The sequence below is a fragment of the Ctenopharyngodon idella genome, chromosome 12, assembly GCF_019924925.1.
Source record: "Ctenopharyngodon idella isolate HZGC_01 chromosome 12, HZGC01, whole genome shotgun sequence".
Classification (NCBI taxonomy): Eukaryota; Metazoa; Chordata; class Actinopteri; order Cypriniformes; family Xenocyprididae; genus Ctenopharyngodon; species Ctenopharyngodon idella.
The window spans coordinates 10757512-10778668 of record NC_067231.1 but is presented as its reverse complement, the minus strand read 5'-3'; the positions used below and the strand labels follow the sequence as shown (position 1 = coordinate 10778668).

The 21157-nt window shown below is 39.8% G+C and overlaps 1 protein-coding gene across 1 annotated transcript in view; it reads left to right on the top strand.

The window, feature by feature from the left end:
• plxdc1 (plexin domain containing 1) overlaps window positions 1-21157 on the top strand; it is a 238748-nt gene that overhangs the window by 180487 nt on the left and 37104 nt on the right. The window contains exons 6-10 of the mRNA XM_051915699.1: window positions 10993-11088; window positions 11475-11556; window positions 11666-11726; window positions 20205-20328; window positions 20590-20625. Coding sequence (XP_051771659.1) covers window positions 10993-11088; window positions 11475-11556; window positions 11666-11726; window positions 20205-20328; window positions 20590-20625 — 399 coding nt within the window. The remainder of the gene's footprint in view (window positions 1-10992; window positions 11089-11474; window positions 11557-11665; window positions 11727-20204; window positions 20329-20589; window positions 20626-21157) is intronic.

The following is a 21157-nucleotide window of genomic DNA, read 5'->3' as shown; positions in this document are numbered from 1 at the left end:
AGATGAAGACCTGTTGGTTGAAACGTTGCATTGAATAATACATTTATTTGAGCAGTTATTTTCAGTGTGCGGACTTCACATTTCTTTTTTTCAGAAGTGATGGTTCTACCATATTTGTAACCGGGAGTCGGCTTTGCAGCCTTGGCTAAATTAAGTATACATGAGACTAGATAATGATCTGAGATGTCATCACTCTGCTGCGGAATTTCAACGGCATCAATATTGATTCATGTGACAATATCAGATCTAAAGTATGATTATGACAATGAGTGGGTCCTGACATGTGTTGTCTAACTCCAATAGAGTTTAAAATGTCTGTAAATGCCAATCCCAATGTGTCTTTTTCATTATCTACATGGATATTAAAATCACCAACAATAAGGACTTTATCTGCAGCCAGTACTAATTCTGATAGAAAATCAGCAAATTCTTTGATAAAGTCTGTATGGTGCTCTGGTGGCTTTTATACAGTAGCTAGCACAAATGTCAAGCGGGATTCATCATGTACCCTAGATAGCGTTACATAAAGCACCATCACTTTAAAAGAATTATATTTGAAACTAGACCTCTGAGTAATACTGAAGATATTGCTATAAATTACAGCAACACCTCCCCCTTTGCCTTTCAGACAAGACTCGTATTAATTACAGTAACCTTGAGGGGTGGACTCATTTAAAGTAATGTAATCGTCTGGTTTTAGCCAGGTAGGGATAAATACCATCTCTTTTCAACAGGTCAGGTCTGCCCCAAAAACTTCCAATTGTCTATGAACCCTATATTATTCTGCAGACACCACTTAGACAGCCAGCCATTGAGTGATGATAATCTGCTAAGTATCTCATCACTCCGACGAACAGGAAGGGGGCCAGAGCAAATTACAGTGTCTGACATCATACTTGCGAGTTCACACACCTCTTTAATGTTGATTTTAGTGATAGAGAATTTACGATTAGCATTAGCCAGCACTTTTAAATTTGCTTTTTTGTCAGGTGCTCTGGCTCCATGCAAACATGTGACTATGGTGGCTGTTGTGTCTATTTTCACGTTCCATGTAATAGAATCGCCAATAACTAGGGCACTTTCAACAGGATTCTCAGTGGGTGCGTCACAGAGTGGGGAGAACCTGTTTGAAGTTCTAATTGGAATGGAAGAGCAGTGTTTTGTCCCTCGACTATGCTGTCTCACAGTCACCCAGTTGCCCTGCTGCATGGGCTCTACAGCCGGAACTGAAAAATGTACAGAGTTCACTAAGCTGGTCACATCCAAAGCAGTATCTAAAGCCCTTGCATTCTTACTATCCTCGATTAAAGTTTGTATGCGTGTCTCTAATTCTGAAAACTTCTCTGTCAGCCTGACTATCTCCCTGCATTTATCACATGTGTAAATCTTACCGCTGACAGAGAATGCTATAAAATACATGTGGCAGGCAGTGCAAATGACAATAACAGGTGAAGATAACATGACTTACCATGTTTGTTGACTGATCCAACTCACCAAGGTGCATGTCCTGATATTGCTGAGTTAGATGCATTCCTGGAACAACATTCTAGTCTGAAAATTTAGCCTTAACCCTATTCCTACCCCTAAACCTAACCCTACCCATAAGTAATCCCAAAAATCAGAGGGAAATGATAGATGAATAACACTGATGTAGAAGCACCAATTCATGTTTTTAAGCCTAAACTTGACATAATCTGTAAACTTGTCCCTCAAATCTGATTGGTTGATTTGAATGTTGTTCCAGGATCAACAAAAATGTTGACCCAGGAACATGTTGAACTCAGCAATATCAGGTTATGCCACCAAGGTCGTTTGATGGACTCATAAAGGCGCGAGAGAAAAAAAGAAGATGGCAAGCATGTATGGCAGGTTAACAGGCTAGCGAAATGCTAGCAAGCTGTGTTAGCAATCACGATTTAGATTAAAACTAGCGATATCAGATTAATATGGTAGGTGATATTAGACAATATCTGATATATGGTGATGAGTAAGTTATATTTAACAATATAAACAACAAGGATTGATAGTAAATAGAGATTCAAAACAAAAAGCTATACAGAGCTTACAGACGCAAACCACTCAGCAGTGAGGCAGACAGGACCTTGCATGCGAGATTTGTGCTCACATTATTCCCACAAATAACATGTTTGGATTTTATCTATTTTTATCTATTTTTATCTATACATAAATAAATAAATAAATAAATAAATAAATAAATATATTAACATTTGAGTCAAAAAAAAAAAAAAAAATCTAAGAAAATTGTTATAAACGTTTGAAACAAACTTAGCTGATACAACTCTTTAATGTCATGTTGGATGCTAAAATCTGGATTCTGATCTAAAACATTACTAAAACCTTTTAAAAAGGGTGTGAAACCATGATACTTGCGTAAAAAAAATATTGTATAATACATGTTGATGCATATTCCTTTCTTTGTTTAGAATGAGGCTTTAGCTAGATACCTGTATCGCATGTTTGCATCATATCCAAAACTTTGAAATTAAGACCTATTCCACTTGGCTGTTGCATTTGAAATGTAGGTTTGTCAAAAAGAAAAATTATGTGTCTGGTTTAGTTGTATTTTAAAAAACAATAATTTTTCCTTAAAAACATTGTGTCAAATGAATTTGGTAGCATGATTATCTTGTTTTATCCCATATTCACTCCATATTTACCAGGCTGATAAAAGTAGTCTGAACCTTTGTAGAAATAAGAAAACTACATTTTATAAAACAAAAAAGTACCAATTAATGGCACTGTGTCCAAACACAACAGGTATTAAGACAAGTTTGCTTTTAACTTTTTATTCAAGCTTTAAAGCAAGATTATCCATTGAAAAAGTGTAATACAGTATTTAATTTAGGTGGAAAAGTTGGAAAACTAGCTAGTGTTTTTACCCATGGACAGCAACAGACCATCTGGCCTGTACATCCATTCACACACACACTGTAGATGTGTTGACCTTCCTTAATGGTGTCATTGTGTGAGGAACTGTTTGGAGTTCTACCTCCAGATATCAGAGTCTGATGCGAACATGCCAGGTAGGGATTTTGGCCTAATCTTTAGTTTTTAAGTGCAATTCAATTTTCTTAGGAATCCCATTGACCCCGGAAGTCAAGCCTTCTGAAAGATCTCACATGTCTGGATTCACTTGGTTGAAAGATGTTGATTTTTGAGTAGATAACCAATATTATATTTTCAGTAAAGGGTATGTTTACACACTGATAAAGGCCAGTTCAGTAGCTACAAGAAAAGTAAAATAATATACAACTTATAAGTGCAGTACTAGATCATAGCTACCGCTGTCACAGACACGCCAGGCTCTACCATCACCCAACCACAGCACACGTCATCACCCGAGTTCTAATCACGCACACCTGCATCCCATCAACACAGTCATCAGCAGCAGCACAAAAGGTACACGCACTCACACAGTCCCTGTCCGGTCTCGTTGGCATATAGACTTACCTAAATGCTCACCTCAAGGACTCCTTCCAAGATACTTACTTGTCTCCAGCGTGTTCCCAAGTCTCCTTCTTTGTTCCTCGTCTCGTGTGAGTTCCTCTGTGTCTTCTCAGCTCCAGTCCGTCACCAGCCTGCGATATCTGCAAGAGAAAAGACAAGTATCACTCCAGTATCCATATCTGCCACCTGTTATATCTGCCTTCACTTACCTGCACTCCGTTACAGCTCCTGGTTGTTCAATAAACTACATAACCTGCACTCCAGTGTCTCTGTCCCCTTCTGTATTGTAACAACCGCAGAATGTCGGATGTTATAGTAATATGATAAGATATGAACAATTTTTGTTTAAAGTAAGATCATGCTTTGAAATGTGATGAGTAAAGTTAAATATTTCCTCAAGACAAAGTTTTTTCATGGGATCAGCACAGAGGATCGTCTGGTCTGTAAATCACCTCATCACCCTATATCCTGAGGCTATCATTAATGATTGTTGAGGACCCCTCTCTGAAAATGAGTAATGATTTTCTTAAAGATACAACTTAAGCTAAATAAAAGTAATGCTGAGCCCTCGTTTTTAATGGTGACGCGAGAGTTGCATCTGTGAGGCATCAAACACACAGACACCTTCACGTTTGGATTTTTTAAAAATCAAATTAAATATTCGCAGTTTATTTTAAAAACATACAGATTTCTTAAAGATCCTGCTGTGGTGAAAATCAAGTTTTTAATGTTGTTTATATGTCTGTGTGGTATTTTAAATATGCTTTAAGACAAACCATGTGCAAATTCATAAGTCAACACCATTCATACTCATACTGAGTATTTTATATTTAAAACTGCAGTGAAAAAATAAGATAGTCTCAAACCCACGGTTTGAAATTGCAGGTGTTTGTGACGTCACAAACTGCCTTGTAACCAATCATGTCACCGTGCCGGCGGGCTTTAGCATATCATTAGCCATGACCGCCCTGAAGCAAGAGAGTCGCTAGAGAATATATATATCCCGGTATATTTTTCTGTTTATATAAAAAATTGGGTAGAGTATAGCGAGTGTATGATGTATGTTACGATGTTATGAACTATATGCCTTTCCCCACTGACGTTAAGGTGTTCAAAGCGTTTCTAAAGATACTGATTGCTATAAGACAGCTGTCTGACTCACGAACGGGAACATGGTTTGTGTTCATTAGCAACACATTATTAGCAACAGTAGCAACACATTATTAGCTGTTTGATAATGTAGTCAAGCAAAAGGCTAATCATATTAATGTGTCTGACGTTGTAAAAAGCGATACCATTGTGCAGCGTTTAGGGAGTGAGTCCATTATAAAGGGAGTACTGATGATGAAGTCCAGGTGCAGGAGATGAGTGATGATGGGGAGATGACGAGGGAAGTGAGTGCAGGTGTGGAGACAGGAGGATGATGGGAAATGGAGTCTGGGAGACAAGGGAACTGTGACAGTACCTCCCCCTCCCGGTAGGCGCGACCTCGCGCCGTAGATGGAAACAACCGGGGAGGGGGGGTGGGCGTCCTGGAGACCTCACGCCGGTGCAGGGGGAAGAGCGTCTCCAGGACGGGTCCATCTGTCCAAGCCGCCATGGTGAGTCAGTGGCCGAGGGCGGCCATGGCGGGTCAGTGGCCGAGGGCGGCCATGGCGGGTCAGTGGCCGAGGGCGGCCATGGCGGGTCAGTGGCCGAGGGCGGCCATGGCGGGTCAGGTGACGTGGCAGGCCATGGAGGTTCAGGAGACGTGGCAGGCCATGGAGAGTCTGGAGCCTTAGCAGGCTCTGGCGACCCTGAAAGCCCGCCCAGGAGTTCCCCACCTACGGGTAGGGTGGCTGGTGGCTGGTGATGCGGGCTCGGCGGCGGCAGGAGCGGGCTCGTGACAGGCTGGAGCGGGGGCTGGAAGCGGGGTCCAGTCCATCCCCTCATATTCAACTAGAAGGCCCACTGGAACTGCAGCGGGCTCAGCGGCAGGAAACTCAGGAGGCTTGGGCTGCACTGTGGCAGGAGACTCAGGGAACTTAGGCTGCACGAAGGCAAAAAATTCAGAGGACTTGGGCTGCACGGAGGCAGAAAACTCAGGGAACTCAGGCTGTACGGAGGCAGAAAACTCAGGGAACTCAGGCTGTACGGAGGCAGAAAACTCAGAGGACTTGGGCTGCACGGAGGCAGGAAATTCAGGGGTCTTGGGTTGCATAGCAGTCCTTTCCTTCTTCCTCTTCCTTCTTTTAGGCCGTCCGGGCCCAGCAGAGGTTTGCGGGTCTGGCAGGACACAGGGGAAAAGTTCACTGGAGGGGTATGTGGAGGAAGATGGAGACTGACGAACTGGCCAGGCCAACCGTGTTTCTGGGGGAACTGGACGAGATATGCATGTAACATCCTGAACCTCTTCGACAACAAACTCAGAACCATTTAAATACAAAATCAGATTGATAGTATTGTTTAAGGAAACATAATCGTCAGGTTCATCAAAACGGATTGTGCTCTCATCCAGCCCCTCCAGAAAAAGGGTGTTCAAACAAGCGTCTGGCCAATTCGTCAGAAAAGCCAACTCAACAAACTCCTCCACATACCTCTCCAGCGAACGTCCGTCCTGCAGGAGCCCAATAAGGCGATCCGCGGCCGACATTGGTGTGGGAGGCATGGGAGGAGCAAGAACTTCGGAGACAAGGAATAACCCCATGCTTCTGTGGTAATCCAGTCGTTTTTAAGGTCCGTTCTTCTGTTACGGGTGTGCAGTGCTGGAGAGACGAGACTTCAACGGATGTCCACAATGCAGGGGTTTTAATGAAGCACACAGGAGATAGCATGCGTACACACACATTAACCAATAACATAACATTAAGAACAGACAAGGAGTGAAGGGAGTGAGTCCATTATAAAGGGAGTGCTGATGATGAAGTCCAGGGGCAGGAGATGAGTGATGATGGGGAGATGACGAGGGAAGTGAGTGCAGGTGTGGAGACAGGAGGATGATGGTAAATGGAGTCCAGAAGACATGGGAACTGTGACAGTAGAGTTATATTCAAGCTATTTAAGGCATGAAGAAATTTTTTTTTCACAGGAAAAAAATGTTTAAATGTGTAATTTTTGTGATCAAAGATGAGTTTTAAGTAATAAAATTATTGACTACAGGGGGACTTTAAAACATTGTGTGTCGCATATGGACAAAAATGCCACTTGAATCTTTTTGTATAAATGAGATCTAAGATGACTAAGCACAGTTTTTGATTTAACATTTTAAAGTTTTTGAACATATGCTGTTTAATAAAAAATAATACTTTAGGTTAAATTTAAGTAAACTCATTTCTAACACGGGGCATCAGATGTTATCCTGATACAGTAGACTTCTAGAAAGAATATTTGATTTTAATAAAACTTTAAAGATTGGATTAAATCAACTTTTTAATTTTAAAGATTATGCTTTGAAATAAATTTAGTATGAAAAAAAAAAAAAAAAAATCATTTGCTCTGGAAAGCAGACTAACTTTACATACGCTGTGACATTGTGCACAAAGGCTCATCTGGTCTGTAATTCCTCCAGTCTGTCATGATCCCAGCCTGTGGACTTTTGTTGTATTTCCTGTCCTAGTGCCATGTTTTGTAGTCCTTTGTTGTTGTTTTTTTTGTTGATTTGTTCTCTGATTGTTCCCAGGTGTTTCTTGTTTGCCAATCACCCCTTGTGTATATATACCCCAGTGTTTCTCATGTTCTTTGTCTGGTGTTGTCCCCTTCCATGATGTGTGTGTGTGTGTGTGTGTGTGTGTGTGTGTGTGTGTGTGTGTGTGTGTGTGTGTGTGTGTGGGGGAACGTCTCGGGTTACTTGTGTAACCCTGGTTCCCTGAATAGGGAACGAGATGTTACGTCGCGTTGCCGGATCCCTGGCATACCTGTGAGCGTCTTGCTTCAGCCATAATCCAGAAGCTAGCGTTCTTTGTTCTGGGTATGCTTTATAGTTTCCTGGTCCATGACGTCACCCGCCTCTGATGTCTCGTCTCATCATTGGTTAGATACAAGAGTGCTTCACGACGCAATCACGCAGAAGGTTCCCATAACGTCATATGACGTAGCGTCTCGTTCCCTATTCAGGGAACCAGGGTTACACAAGTAACCCGAGACGTTCTCCTGACATGAGTTTTGTTTTATGGAAAGAAAAACAAAGGAGTGAAAAAGAATATAAGTGATCTTCTTTCTCAATACTCCACTTTCATTTAGTTTAGTTTATTTAATTTATTTAACAGGGACCATGAACAACACAAATGTTGTGGCAGAGTTAGCTAAACAGCTAATTTGCATCTGTAGTCCCTGGGCAGGATGTTGTTACATAAAATTACAGCACTCCATTACAATCCAAAAGATCAAGCACAATATCACAGATTACAATATCAAATCAGAAAGAAAAAAATCAAATTAATGATCACGATTGATTTTTCTTAAGCTATATTTTAAGTGCAGTTTTAAAAGTACTGAATGTTGTACATTCTCTAACATGAACAGGTGCCGAATTCTATCTTTCTGCTGCTCTAAATGAGAAAGCTGACTGTCCAAAGACAGTTTTCTTAAATTTAACTGAACAGTCGCCTCTAACAGATGCTCTGATTCATTCACTCAGAATAATTGCGTGTATAAATAATTTAGCAGCAGCCAAAGGTAACTGATGCCTAATGTTCCTAAAAATCATTAAGCTTGCTCTAATATCTCTAGAAACCTTTTTTATATGTTTCTTAAAATTTAAATTCGAATCTACAGTCATACCCAAATATTTAAAATGCTCAACAATATTTATTGCTTATCCTTTAATTAAAATATCTAGTTGATGCTCATCAGTTCTTTTAAAAGAAAAATAGATTCCCACAGTTTTACTCACATTAAGAGTAAGACAAGATTGAGTTAACCATCGTGGAATGTTTTTGGCTGCCAAGTTTCAGTCATAGAAACACACAACATCCAGTTGGTGAAGTTTGCTCGCTCTCATTGGCCATCACAGGTGTCACGTCAGAGGCAGCCCGATCGTAAATATCAAACATTTTTGACATGTACGATTTGGGATTGTGCGAGCTCCGATACGAACGGGAGCAGTTAAATAATCGGAATGACACCACACAATTGAGGATTTTTTGGACAAAAAGTCGGTTGCGAGAAGCCTTGAATCGGGCCTTGAACAGCGCTCTCTTCCACTCTCATTACTCACAACTGAAGTGTCCTTGAGCAAGTCATCTAACCCCCAATCACTCCCATTGCTCTGGGTGTATGTGTTCAATACTCCCTGCTGTGTGTGTGTGTGTGCGTGCGTGTGTGTGTGTGTGCGTGCGCGTGTGTGTGTGTGTGCGCAAAACTGACAACAAGCGCGCACGCAAGCACACACACACACGCACACACACGCGCGCGCGGGCGCTTGTTGTCAGTTTTGTTTGCCTTCCATGTCTGGATTTATCAGTTTTGACTGGATTATGTTTGTTTGAATAATGTTTGCTGCATCTGGATCCTACTCACGTTCCTCTGAAACAGCCACCATTACACCATCTCTGTGAGGGTCTGAAGCATTTCTTTCACACTGGAGTTTTCACCCTGGGAGGATCTGGGAGTGTTTTTTTATGATACAACTTAAACTATTTGCTTTTTATTTTATTTTTATTTACTTTTATCATTGCACAATGAACTACTTATTTAGCTTTCGGAAAATGTAAGATGTTTTTATTTATTTATTTTATATATTCCTTTAGCTATAACGTTTAAATAAATGTTAGTAACATATTTGTTATTATTCATTGTCTTATATTATTTTATTTATAATAATTTAATTTAAAATAGATAAATTCCTCTTTATAGAACCATGTGTGTGTGTGTGTGTGGCTCAGGTATTCCCTAACGTTGTGTGGACAAAAGTGTAATAATACCACAAATTTTTGCCCCTGAGCAAAATTTGTCCCATGATCAAAGCAGCTTATAAGTTATATGAAATTATTTATTTACTTATTTATTTTTTGAAATGTAAAAATGCATAAAGTTTTCTGTGAGGATTGTGTTTTTGTGTACGGGCTAGAATATACAGTTAGGGGCCGTTCACACAGAACGCGTCTTTGCGTCTAAAAACGCGAGATGCAGCGCTCAGGAAGGGTTTTAAAAAAAGCGCAGCGTAGAACGCGAGCGTCTCGAGACGCGCCTTTGACACGTGATGCAATAACAACAATAATGGAAATAATAGAAATAGGCAAATAGCAGAATTGACAGATACAAGTTTTGACATGGAAAAAAAGAAAATAAGATAATAATGAGCGCCTCCTCCGCCATGTTGCCGTCATATAAAACAGTTGTCTTGCTACTGTAAACAGAAGTTGGCATTGCTTGCCCCGCCTCCGAGTTCTTCTGATTGGTCCACTGTTTTGGAACTGACAGTGATGAGCGGCGCTGAGTGTAAAAGTTGAAATTCTTTTAACTTGACACGGCGTCTTAAAAATGCGGTGCTCATGTGCGAGGCGCTGCAAAAGACGCGAGACGCGAGCGTAACGGTCATGCACGTCCGTCAAGCACGTGTTTACATAGAAAAACAATGGGAAAGTAGCGCATTGGAATAGAAAAACGCGTTCTGTGTGAATGGCCCCTTACACTGCAAAAATAATAATGTCTACGGAAACATGGAAACCCCATATGTGGAAGTGTCCACAGATTGTTCCCTGCCCCACACCTTGGTGTGAAAAGCTCTCTTGGAGAGACCGAGAGCCAGAGATTTTATATTTCAGCATAAACTAATAGCATTTGTTAACCAATTTGTTCATGTTATGGACATCAATAAGTAAGGCGCTTTTTTCCTGCTCTCTGAAAATGTTTTTATTGAAAACTAAACTTTAATAAACATTTAACAGTGCTTTAGTAGCATGCTTAATTTTATACCACGTTATATATGATTATACATTTTATTTATAAATTTAATTTATAATCTTTTAAAAGAAGAGAATGATTTTTTTTTCACACATTTGAAATGGTGTGTGTATGAGAGAGAGAGAGAAAGAGAGAGAAAGAGAGAGCGAGAGAGAGAGAGAGAGAGAGAGAGAGAGAGCTCATATTGTGGTTCACAAAATAAACCATGTTTATTCTTTTGTTATTTTGATGTGACCGTTTCTTCATTAGAAACTTGTTTTTGTCACTTACTCAGAGATGGAATGCAGATGCCTGCACATATGGCTCTGTAGATGTGACCCGAAATCAGACTTCAAAAATGACCCTCAACTATTCAAATATGCAGTGTCAAAGTTCAAAATCCATCTTCAATTTGATCACCCAGAAAATATACAAAGACCAACATCATTATTCCAAATATGATAAGGTCATAGACATAACGAATCCACAGAGGATAACCCAATGTCAAAGGTCAATGTGACATGGGGGGCTCGATGTGTGTGGCCATAGCAGGTCAAAGGTCACCATCAATCATTTTGTCATATGGTGCATCATAATGTCTACTTATGGTACATTTACACTGTTATCATTTTGACCAATACTTTATTGGTGTATCATCAACAGATGCTAAACGACGGACTATTTATGAATATCATCGGGTAGAGATTGACACAACAAAGATTGTCAATAACTCTGCATTTGAGTTCAGTCCTTTACCAAGTGAGTAAACCAGTCACTGCTTGCCCATCTGTCCTCTACAACAATCACAATTGCACAGACATAACCGACTGTGTTTATGTGAACTTTGTGTGTTTTTGACAACCTTGTAAGTATTTGACAGTTTACGTACAATAAAATGTGAAAGAGAAGTTGGTATAATAATATTGAGACATGTCATCTGATAGCCAGCTTTCTGTGCGTGCTTCAAATGTGCGCACTAAGAAAATGATAAATTCTGGGGACACCAGAGACTTAAATTACATCTTGTAAAAAGGGGCATAATAGGACCCCTTTCAAACATAATGAATTTGACTACATATAGATGAAAATTTGTGCTTTGACATTAGACGTTATATCCTGTTTTATGTTGGCATATCTGTCTCTAGCCTGCCTCCAGCACACTACCTGCGAACAATGTCTCCAGTCCAACCTAACATCAGGCTGTGGGTGGTGCAATATTCTAAAAAGGTAATAGCATTATATATATAGCAAGTGTCTGATGTGTTTTTCTTCATTAATTGAAGCAAGACATGTGTCTTCTCCTGACAGCTGAATGTATGTGTTTATAATCTCTCAGATGTTCAGATGGAATAGACCGTTACAGGCAAGAATGGCTGGACTACAGTTGCTCGGAGGAGGTACGGACAATAAGTCATCAAATATGTGTTGTTGTAAAAGAAAGATTTTGTCATTTTAGTCTTTCCACAGGGGTAGAAACATAATTTGGATGTTGTGCTACTGTAGTTCAGAATAGTGAAAATTTAAATTAAATGGATAGTTCACCCAAAAATTTAAATTCTGTCATTATTTACTGTAAAAAAAAAAAAAATAGTGGCTACTTGAAGCTCTTCTCACTTGATGTGAATTGGTTGTTAACATACTCGCTACAGAGCATCCGGTTATAGACGTGAATAACATTGTCACCACAACTCAGTACACTTAACAAATTCTTCTTTGTTTGTGTGGTTTTCTGTAAGATAAAAATATAATACAAATGAAAGGGCCCTCGCACCCGGGCTCACCGCCACCCGTTGGCCTTAGAAAAACAGTGAACAGTGGCCGACATGCATGTAAGTGAGTAAATACAGAAGAATTACGACAAAGTCATTTCAAAGTGCCACACTTCCTGCTGCCAACAGGTGGCGCTTTGACTGTAACTGAATATTGGCATGTAGACTATTATCAAACGTGAAGTTTGGAGCAGATCGGACATCGTATGCCTGAGTTACAACAACTTCCTGTTTCGTGGCGTTAATCGCATACATTAGCACTTAGCAGAGTGTTGCATGATTTAACGTGTTTCTAGTATGTTTGGTACATTGTGGCATAATGAAATGTGTTCCTGGGATTGAATTACAGTGTGAAGCATGCCGTTTCCTGTTGCCAGCAGGTGGCGCTATGACTAACTGAATATTGGCATATAGATGTCTTTAGGCCAGGACTCTTATCACGCATGTGAAGTTTGGGGCAGAACGGACATTGTATGCCTGAGTTACAACAGCTTCCTCCTTCATGGCGAAACATCAGAATTTGTCAGGCCGCCACAGACACGCCCTTCAATGAAAAGTCGAGATCGTCACAATTTAACATCGCTAAGGCCTTAAGATTAGAATAACCATATATGATGTGGTTATGGTTAAATCTCTATGAGGAGTTAATCACAGTGTAAAATTTCCTGTTGCCCGCAGGTGGCGCTATGACTGAATCACTGAATATTGCCATGTAGATGTGTTCAGGCCAGGACTCTAATAAAACGTGAAGTTTGGGGCAGATTGGACATTGTATGCCCAAGTTACAACAACTTCCTCTTTTATGGCGAAACATCAAAATTTGTCAGGCCGCCACAGAGACGCCCTTCAGTGTAAAGTCAAGATCTTCGCAATTTAACGTCACAAAGGCCTTTAGATTACACTGACCAAAGATGACATTGATCTGATTAAAGCTCTAGGAGGAGTTTGTTAAAGTACAATGTCTGGAAATGGCAAAAAATGGCAAGTTAATTCAAAATAACTGACTTCCTGTTCGGTTTCAGATTTTGCTCCAAGAGACTTTTTTGTAGGTATTGGGCTGTTAAATGTGTGTACCGAATTTCAAAATGTACGTGAAATGTAGCGTGAGAGGGACTTCGTTAGGTGGTGCTATCGAGCCATTTTGCCACGCCTAATTCTACAACCCTTAACAGACGTAAATTTTCACCACTTCTGATGCGTGTGCAAAGTTTCATGAGTTTTCGAGCACGTTTAGGCCCTCAAAAATGCAATTCACTTTGGAGAAGAATAATGATAAATATAGCTGCAAGCAGCGATGGCGGGCCCAAGCCCGGTGGCTTCAGGGCAACTGTGCACGGCGGGCAATAGGCATTTAAAACAGTTAAACATAAAAGGACTTTTTCAAAGTCAATTAAATACACCACATTTACTGCAGCAGTTGGTGCCCATATGATCACACACACAAACACACACACACACACACACACACACACACACACACACAAAGACCCACACACATACAGAGAGAGAGAGACTGAGGGGGTAGGGGGGTAGGACAGAGAGAGAGAGAGAGTGTGAAAAATCTGCATTCAAACCAAAATATTTGACTTCCTGTTGGTCGGAGCTAATGACTGTAAATTAGAAAGTTGTCTGGCTTAATGAGAACAATATGTGTACCAAGTTTGGTGACTGTAGGTAAAAATAACCCCCCACTTTTGTCAAAAGGTGGCGCTACTGAGCCCCTCCACCACACCCATTTCTAAGGCTTTGTCCATGTCTGTTGGTTGACAACATTGATGTGTGTGTCGAGTTTCATGCAATTTGAAGCATGTTAAGAGCCTCAAAAATACTCAAGAATATTATTAAAGTTTGACATTTTGCCATGGCAACAATATTTAAGATATCTCAAATACATTCACAGGTCTACATCTGCCATGTTTTGACATTATTGTGATAAAGTTTGAAGCAAATCGAGTAAAAAAAAAAAGAGGGTGATCTCAAAGCATTTTGAAAGTGACACACTTCCTGCTGCCAGTTGGTGGCGCTATAACTTTGACTCACAATAGTCACATCCATGTGATCGGACTCCTACAACGAACACACTGCTGAAGTTTCATAAAAATCAATAATTGTATGCATAAGTTATAACACACTTCCTTTTTCCCTTTTCTCACCATAAATTCATTGCCTCGTCATGGCCAAACTGTTTAAGGATATCAAAAATCCGCTGGCAATTTTACATCCTCAATGTCTTGACTTCATGCTGACCGAGTCTGGTGGTGATCGGATTAATTGCCTAGGAGGAGTATATCAAATTCCAGAGCATGCGTTTTTCAAACAACCCATAATAGCCGACTTGCTGTTGAGCTGGCGTATAACTTAGAGCACGAAAGTTGTTTGGCTGAGGTCTATATGTGTACCGAGTTTCATACTAATGAGTGCAAGCGTGTTTGATATATGGACCAAGATTTCATACTCCATTCAAAAGGGCGCTGTCGAGCCCCCCTGCCACGCCCGGGTACCAGCCTCTGCAGTGTCCTAATGGCCGCAGATTCCAATGTGTGTGCCAATTTTTAAGAGTTTTTGAGCACGTTAAGGGCCCCAAAAAACCCAGAATGACGGGAAAAAATAAAAAATATATATATATAGCTGCAATCAGCGATGACGGGCCCAAGCCCGGTGGCACTGCACCCGGTGGCTTCAGGGCAACTGTGCACCGCGGGCAATGGGCATTTAAAACGGTTAAACATAAAAGGTCTATGTCAAATTCACACCACATTTACTGCAGCAGCTAGTGCCCATATGATCACAAACCACAACAGCCACATCCATGAGATCATTTATGTCATAGAATGTCATAAGTCAATTTCAAATGAATGCAGAATACTGTCCTAATCTGCCATGTTTGCGTTTTTCTCAGACAACCACTATAAAAATTCCAGAGCAAACTACCTACTGTTTTTTGTGGAAACTCAACAGTACTCTGAGATATCTAATCCAGTGTAATGTGAATGTCTGTGATTGCTGATGTTGTATTACCCTAACACTTCTCCATGTGTTTTTTGACCTCCCTGAGCTGTTGATTGCGCACCAATCTTATGCACCAAAATCATGCTTTCATTTAATTTCAGTATGGGTGGTATTTGATGTAAAAATAAAAATAATATAAAATTAATACAAGAGCTAAAAGAGCTAGCAGAGAGAGAGAGAGTGTGTGTGTGTGTGTGTGTGTGAAAAATCCTGTAGGTTAAACTTAAGTTATAAGCAAAAATATCAATTTTTCATATCTCCGGACCAGTAGGTGGCGCTGCGCCGAAACGCTGCATGTTGCCTCAGGTCATGCTTGTGATGACATGTACCAAGTTTGGTCTGAATATGATAAAGCATTGCTGAAGATGGTCTGGTTCAATTTTTGTGAAAATCAGAGTAATAGCCTAGGAGGAGTTCGAAAAAGTAGTTTTTTGAGAAAATTCAAAATAGGGTGCAATCGATTCATCTTGACCCAAGGAATCAGAGGAAAAAAGAATTCTGTTTCTACCCCTTACGGTTCAATAGTTATAAGCATAAATATAAGTGCAACTTTGGACAGCTGGTGGCGCTAGAGGGATTGAGTTAGAGACTCCAAATTTGCTATGGACACAGTGCAGACTGTCCTCTATAAGTGTGCCAAATTTCACAACTTTTTAGCATACGGTTCTATGGGTTGCAATAGACTTCCTGAGCGGAAAAAGAAGAAGAAGAAGAAGAATTAAAAATAAAAAGAAATCTAAAGATTACAATAGGTGCCTACACACCTTCTGTGCTTGGCCCCCAAATATAGCTGCAAGCAGCAATTACGGGGCCAAGCACAAAAACGGCATAATAATCCAGCCAACATGGCTGTGAGCATCAGACCAACTGCAACAGTGAGCAATTAAAGACCTATTAAGATCATTTTAGGCAAAAGAGCTGAAAAATCAACAATACAGTCAATAATAAAGATTTACTGGTTTATCACTTTCCACCAATAGGTGGCGCTGTGACCAAATTCGTGCGGTATGGTCAGAGTGAGGTGACTATGACAATCGCGAAGTTTGGTGTCAATATGTCAAAGCATTGCAGAGATACAGCCTCAAGAGTCATTTTGGCATCAAGCCTCTAATTCTTTGCTGTGGTATATGAATACGGTTTAGTCTATCAACACGAAATCCATAACTTTTATTCGACATGGTCTGAAGATGATATGATTTGATTTTGGTGAAAATTGGATGAATGGTCTAAGAGCAGTTTGAAAAAGTAGGTATTAAAGAAAATCATAATGGCGGACAGGAAGTTTGGCTGACTATTGTAAAATTGGCATCAATGTTCTCAGCATGACCCACGGAATCTAATAAGACAAGTCTCATTACAATAGGCCACATTTACATAAAGCTATTAGCATTTTTAATAAATGTTATTACAACATTTGACCACAAAGTGGCGCTGTCTCGAAACCATTTGAGAACCTTCAAAGCATGGTGCCGATGACACATACTGAGTTTCGTAATGGTACACCAATGCATTCATATAACAGAACATTTTATAACATAATACTGTATTGTAGTTAATGTAAATTTCATGTTTTGTTCAATTATAGTGCCACCAAGAGGCACAATCCCACCAATTTTTTTATGTGTCCTCATGGTGACCCCATACATGTGTGTATCAATTTGGTGCAAATATCTCATTTCGTTTTGGAGTTATAGACATTTACATGTAAGAGATCATAAAAAAATTACCCTTGGACGACTTTGTTTTGATTTTTTTGCCACTTCCTATCAAAATTTTGACAGTTGGGCTTTAACATATAGTTAACCAGCTTAGGTTATGTGTTTCCTACGCTGGTTTCGTCTTGATCGAACTAACGGTTTCAAAGATATTCGCAATCGTTTTTTAAGCGCTAAATCATCACGCCGCACAAACCCTAAGTCGAAAATTCAATATGGCCAATGGCCAAAATGGCCAATATGGGAAAATTGGATATCATTCGACTCGGCATGATGCCCCAAATCCAACGAGACTTTTGGACAAACCCAATGAGATTTTTGGACAAACCCATCAGAAGTTATAAGCAAAAATATCAATGTCTCATATCTCCGGACCAGTAGGTGGCGCTGCGCTGAAACGCTGCATGTTGCCTCAGGTCATGCTTGTGATGACATGTACCAAGTTTGGTCTGAATACGATAAAGCATTGCGGAGAAACAGCCTTATGTCTAATTTCGCAAGCGCTTCGTAAAAATAGTTTGCGTGTTTTTCAAAAACGATTTGAGAAATTGAATAGAATTCCATAATTTTTGGTCGGCATGGTCTGAAGATGGTCTGGTTCAATTTTCGTGAAAATCGGAGTAACGGCCTAGGAGGAGTTCGAAAAAGTGGGTTTTTGAGAAAATTCAAAATGGCAGAAAAATTTTCATGACGGAAAATGACGTCATAGGGTGCATTCGATTCACCTTGACACAAGGAATCATAGGAAACAAGAATTTTGTTTCTAACCCTTATGGTTCAAATGTTATTAACACAAACATGAGCACAACTTTGGACAGCTGGTGGTGCTAGAAGGATTGAGTTAGAGACTCCAAATTTGCTATGGACACAGATCAGACTGTCCTCTAACTGGGTGCCAAATTTCACAACTTTTTACCATACGGTTCTATGGGCTGCCATAGACTTCCAGAGCAAAAGAAGAAGAAGAAGAAAAATAAAAAATAAAAAGAAATCTAACGATTACAATAGGTGCCTACGCACCTTCGGTGCTTGGCCCCTAATAAAAAAAAAAAAGAACGCCAACAGATACAATAGGTGCCTAAGCTCCTTTGGTGCTTGGCCCCTAATAATAATAAAGAACGCCAACAATAACAATAGGTGCCTCCGCACCTTCGATGCTTGGCCCCTAATAATAAGAAAACTAACGATTTCAATAGGTGCCTCCGCACCTTCGGTGCTTGGCCCCTAATAATAAGAAAACTAACGATTACAATAGGTGCCTCCGCACCTTCGGTGCTTGGCCCCTAATAATAATAAAAATCCTAACAATTACAATAGGGTTTCAGTACTTCGTGCTTGAACCCCTAATAAGAAAACTGATGATTACAATAGGTGCCTTCGCACCTTCGGTGCTTGGCCCCTAAAAAGAACGCCAACAGATAAAATAAAAATCGAATTAATAAAATTAGATAAAAATCTTAACAATTACAATAGGGTTTCAGCGCTATGCGCTTGAACCCCTAAATATAGCTGCAAGCAGCGATTACATGCCCAAGCCCTGGAACCACTGCCACCCCGGAGGCTTTAGGGAGACACAACAGTCAGCACAACAGGCAACATGCATTTCAAATGGATGAATGTAAAAGGATTATGTCAAGATATGAGACCCTTCATGTTTCCCTTTTTTGACATTAATTTAATCTTTCGCCATGGCAACAGCATTTGAGATATCCAGTATCCGTTCACAATTTATTATCTTCAATGGCTGCGTTCCAGTTTGTTTTTTAAATGCCCTTCCCTCGCTAACTTCCCTCAGTCTCGTTGACTCAGATGTACGTCATTGCTTATGTTGCATGAGTGCCCACTACTGGCGAAATCTTTGCAATGGGCTGAATTGGAACGTCCTAAGCCCTTGATCACTTGGAATCCGCAATGGAGCTGATTTATTATTTATTTTTTCCCCTTACAAAATTGTTTAATGTAGCATTCTATATGTATATAAGTGTGTTTTAAATATTTAAAAAATAATCATTTATATATCATAGAGTTGTTTGTGGTGGGGTAAATTAAACGCGATATGCGGTGACGTCACAATTGTGTTGCATTGTGGGTTATGGAGCTGCCTGAAGTGTACATATGAAGTAGACTTGCTCCCTCGGTCAAAATCGAGGGAGCGAGGGTCTGTCCATATAAACTTCCCTCGTCCACTTCACGAAGTGGAACGCACTTCAAATGGTGGCAGGGTTTCCCCTGAGGTTAAGTGCTTAGGGAAGTTTCGTGAGTGCGTGTCTAAAACTGGAGTGGAATGCAGCCAATGTCTTGGCATCAAGCTGAACTGTGAATGTAGGTAAAACTAACCCCACACTTTTGTCAAAAGGTGGCGCTACAGAGCTCCCTCTCCATGCCTGTGTCTGGCATTACCCTTGTCTACTGGCTGACCACTCTGATGTGTGTGTCGAGTTTCATGTAATTTGAAGCATGCTAAGAGCCTCAAAAAAACACAAATATATTATTAAAGTTTGGTGTGTTGCCATGGCAACAGTATAGCTATAAAGTTTTTCTTTTGCAGGGCTACATCTGCAATGTTTTGACATTATACTGATGAAGTTTGAAGCAAATTGGATAAAAATAAAGGGGTGATTTCAAATCACTTTTTGAAATCACCCCTTACACGATTACCACACGCTCTATCATTTTCGGTCAATTTACCAGTCTTTCTTCTTTTTTTTTTACTGTGAGTTTAAAGTATACATGGACAATAGATGACATAAAAGTTAATTTAAATAGACTAACACTGCTTTCATATGCTATTAGAAATTTCCTGCTTTTGACTGAAGTAAGCTTGCTGACGATTCTGGAATTTCTGTGAAATACAGGCTATTTTGAGTATTTTCACTGTGTATAATATATACAATATGCTTCAAATAATTATTCATATGTGTACATATACACTACTTTAGCGACAAGAGACGGCGATGTAGTGGTTGTGGAAAAAACGAATAAAGAATACCAGTCACAGCAGCAATCGTTCTCCTCTCCACCATGTTTAAAGTTTGTGGCCCGGCCATCTGGGAACTTGGGTATCAAAATTATCCCTGAACTTCCCAGTGGTAAATACCTTATTTTATGTCCAATTTGTAACTAGGAAACTTGTATTTATGATAATTCCGATACATACATGAAGGCAGCATAATAGTCATAAAAATTCTATTTAATAATGTTACTTATTGATTTACTTCTTGTGGCAATTATAGTGGCAACATGGGCAATGTTAGTATCATGAGAGTGAATATGCCAATAACAAAGTGAATGCTGTTTTTTTTTTTTTTTTTTTTTTTTTTTTTTTTTACTCACATGTGCTTGTATTTAAAGAATAATTTGAGTTGGTATGTTCTTGTCTAAGGCAAAAGGCACATGTGACGATTATTCTCAGGGAGGCCCAGAGAGTTCAATCAGCCCTTTTAGTTCTTCACTGCCATCGACGACTCCTTCCCCTGCAGCTCAACCCGCCAGTCCTGTGACTGAAGGCGAGTATATCCAAGACAAACCCCATGAGAGGCTACATAAGAACTGACCCTTTAAACCCATCACACTCATAACTGCAGCAATTTTCTGATGACCAAGGATTAATTTGCATGATGTTTAAGGTCTTACAGCTAGAATAGTAATGTATGTCATTGTTTTGTGTGCATTTTGCATGCGGCGCTTAAGCTAAAATACTCTTTTGTTGTCCTTCATGGTCTTGTGCTTGCATCGCTCTGTACAACAACAGTCTTTTTCCTCCACAGATGACACCAAACTTCTCTTTCACCATCATGGCAATGGTGAGTCAGTGTGGCTTTGTGTTTCTTGGCTGTTAATCATTCATGATGAGAAAATTTCAGCACTTTTTTAAGTCTGGAATCAAGTGGAAAGAGTTTGGCATTATCATATTTTGCATTGAGTTTGCAGTCCAACACCTTTATTTATTTTATATTACATATTATAATAGTGACACATAATTCACAGCTCAACTGACTCTAATGTGGACCGCAGTCCAATCCAATTCAATCCAATTTTGAATTAGATATACTTTTCTTACCCCACTGGCCAATAAAATTACAAAATTTCTTTTACAGTGTATTATGTGCTATATGAACATAGGACAAAGGAAACATAGGACCCTGGGAACATAGGTCCTTTTTTCATGTGTTCTTTATTTGCCATATAAAGTTGGGAAGCATAGGACCCTGGGAACATAGGAATGACCCCCTTGAGGGTTGCTAAAAACATGCTAGCCATGCACTAAAACATGAAAACAAAATGTTTAATCATGCGATCAGCATTCTAAAACATGGTGTAAACACTGTAATGCTC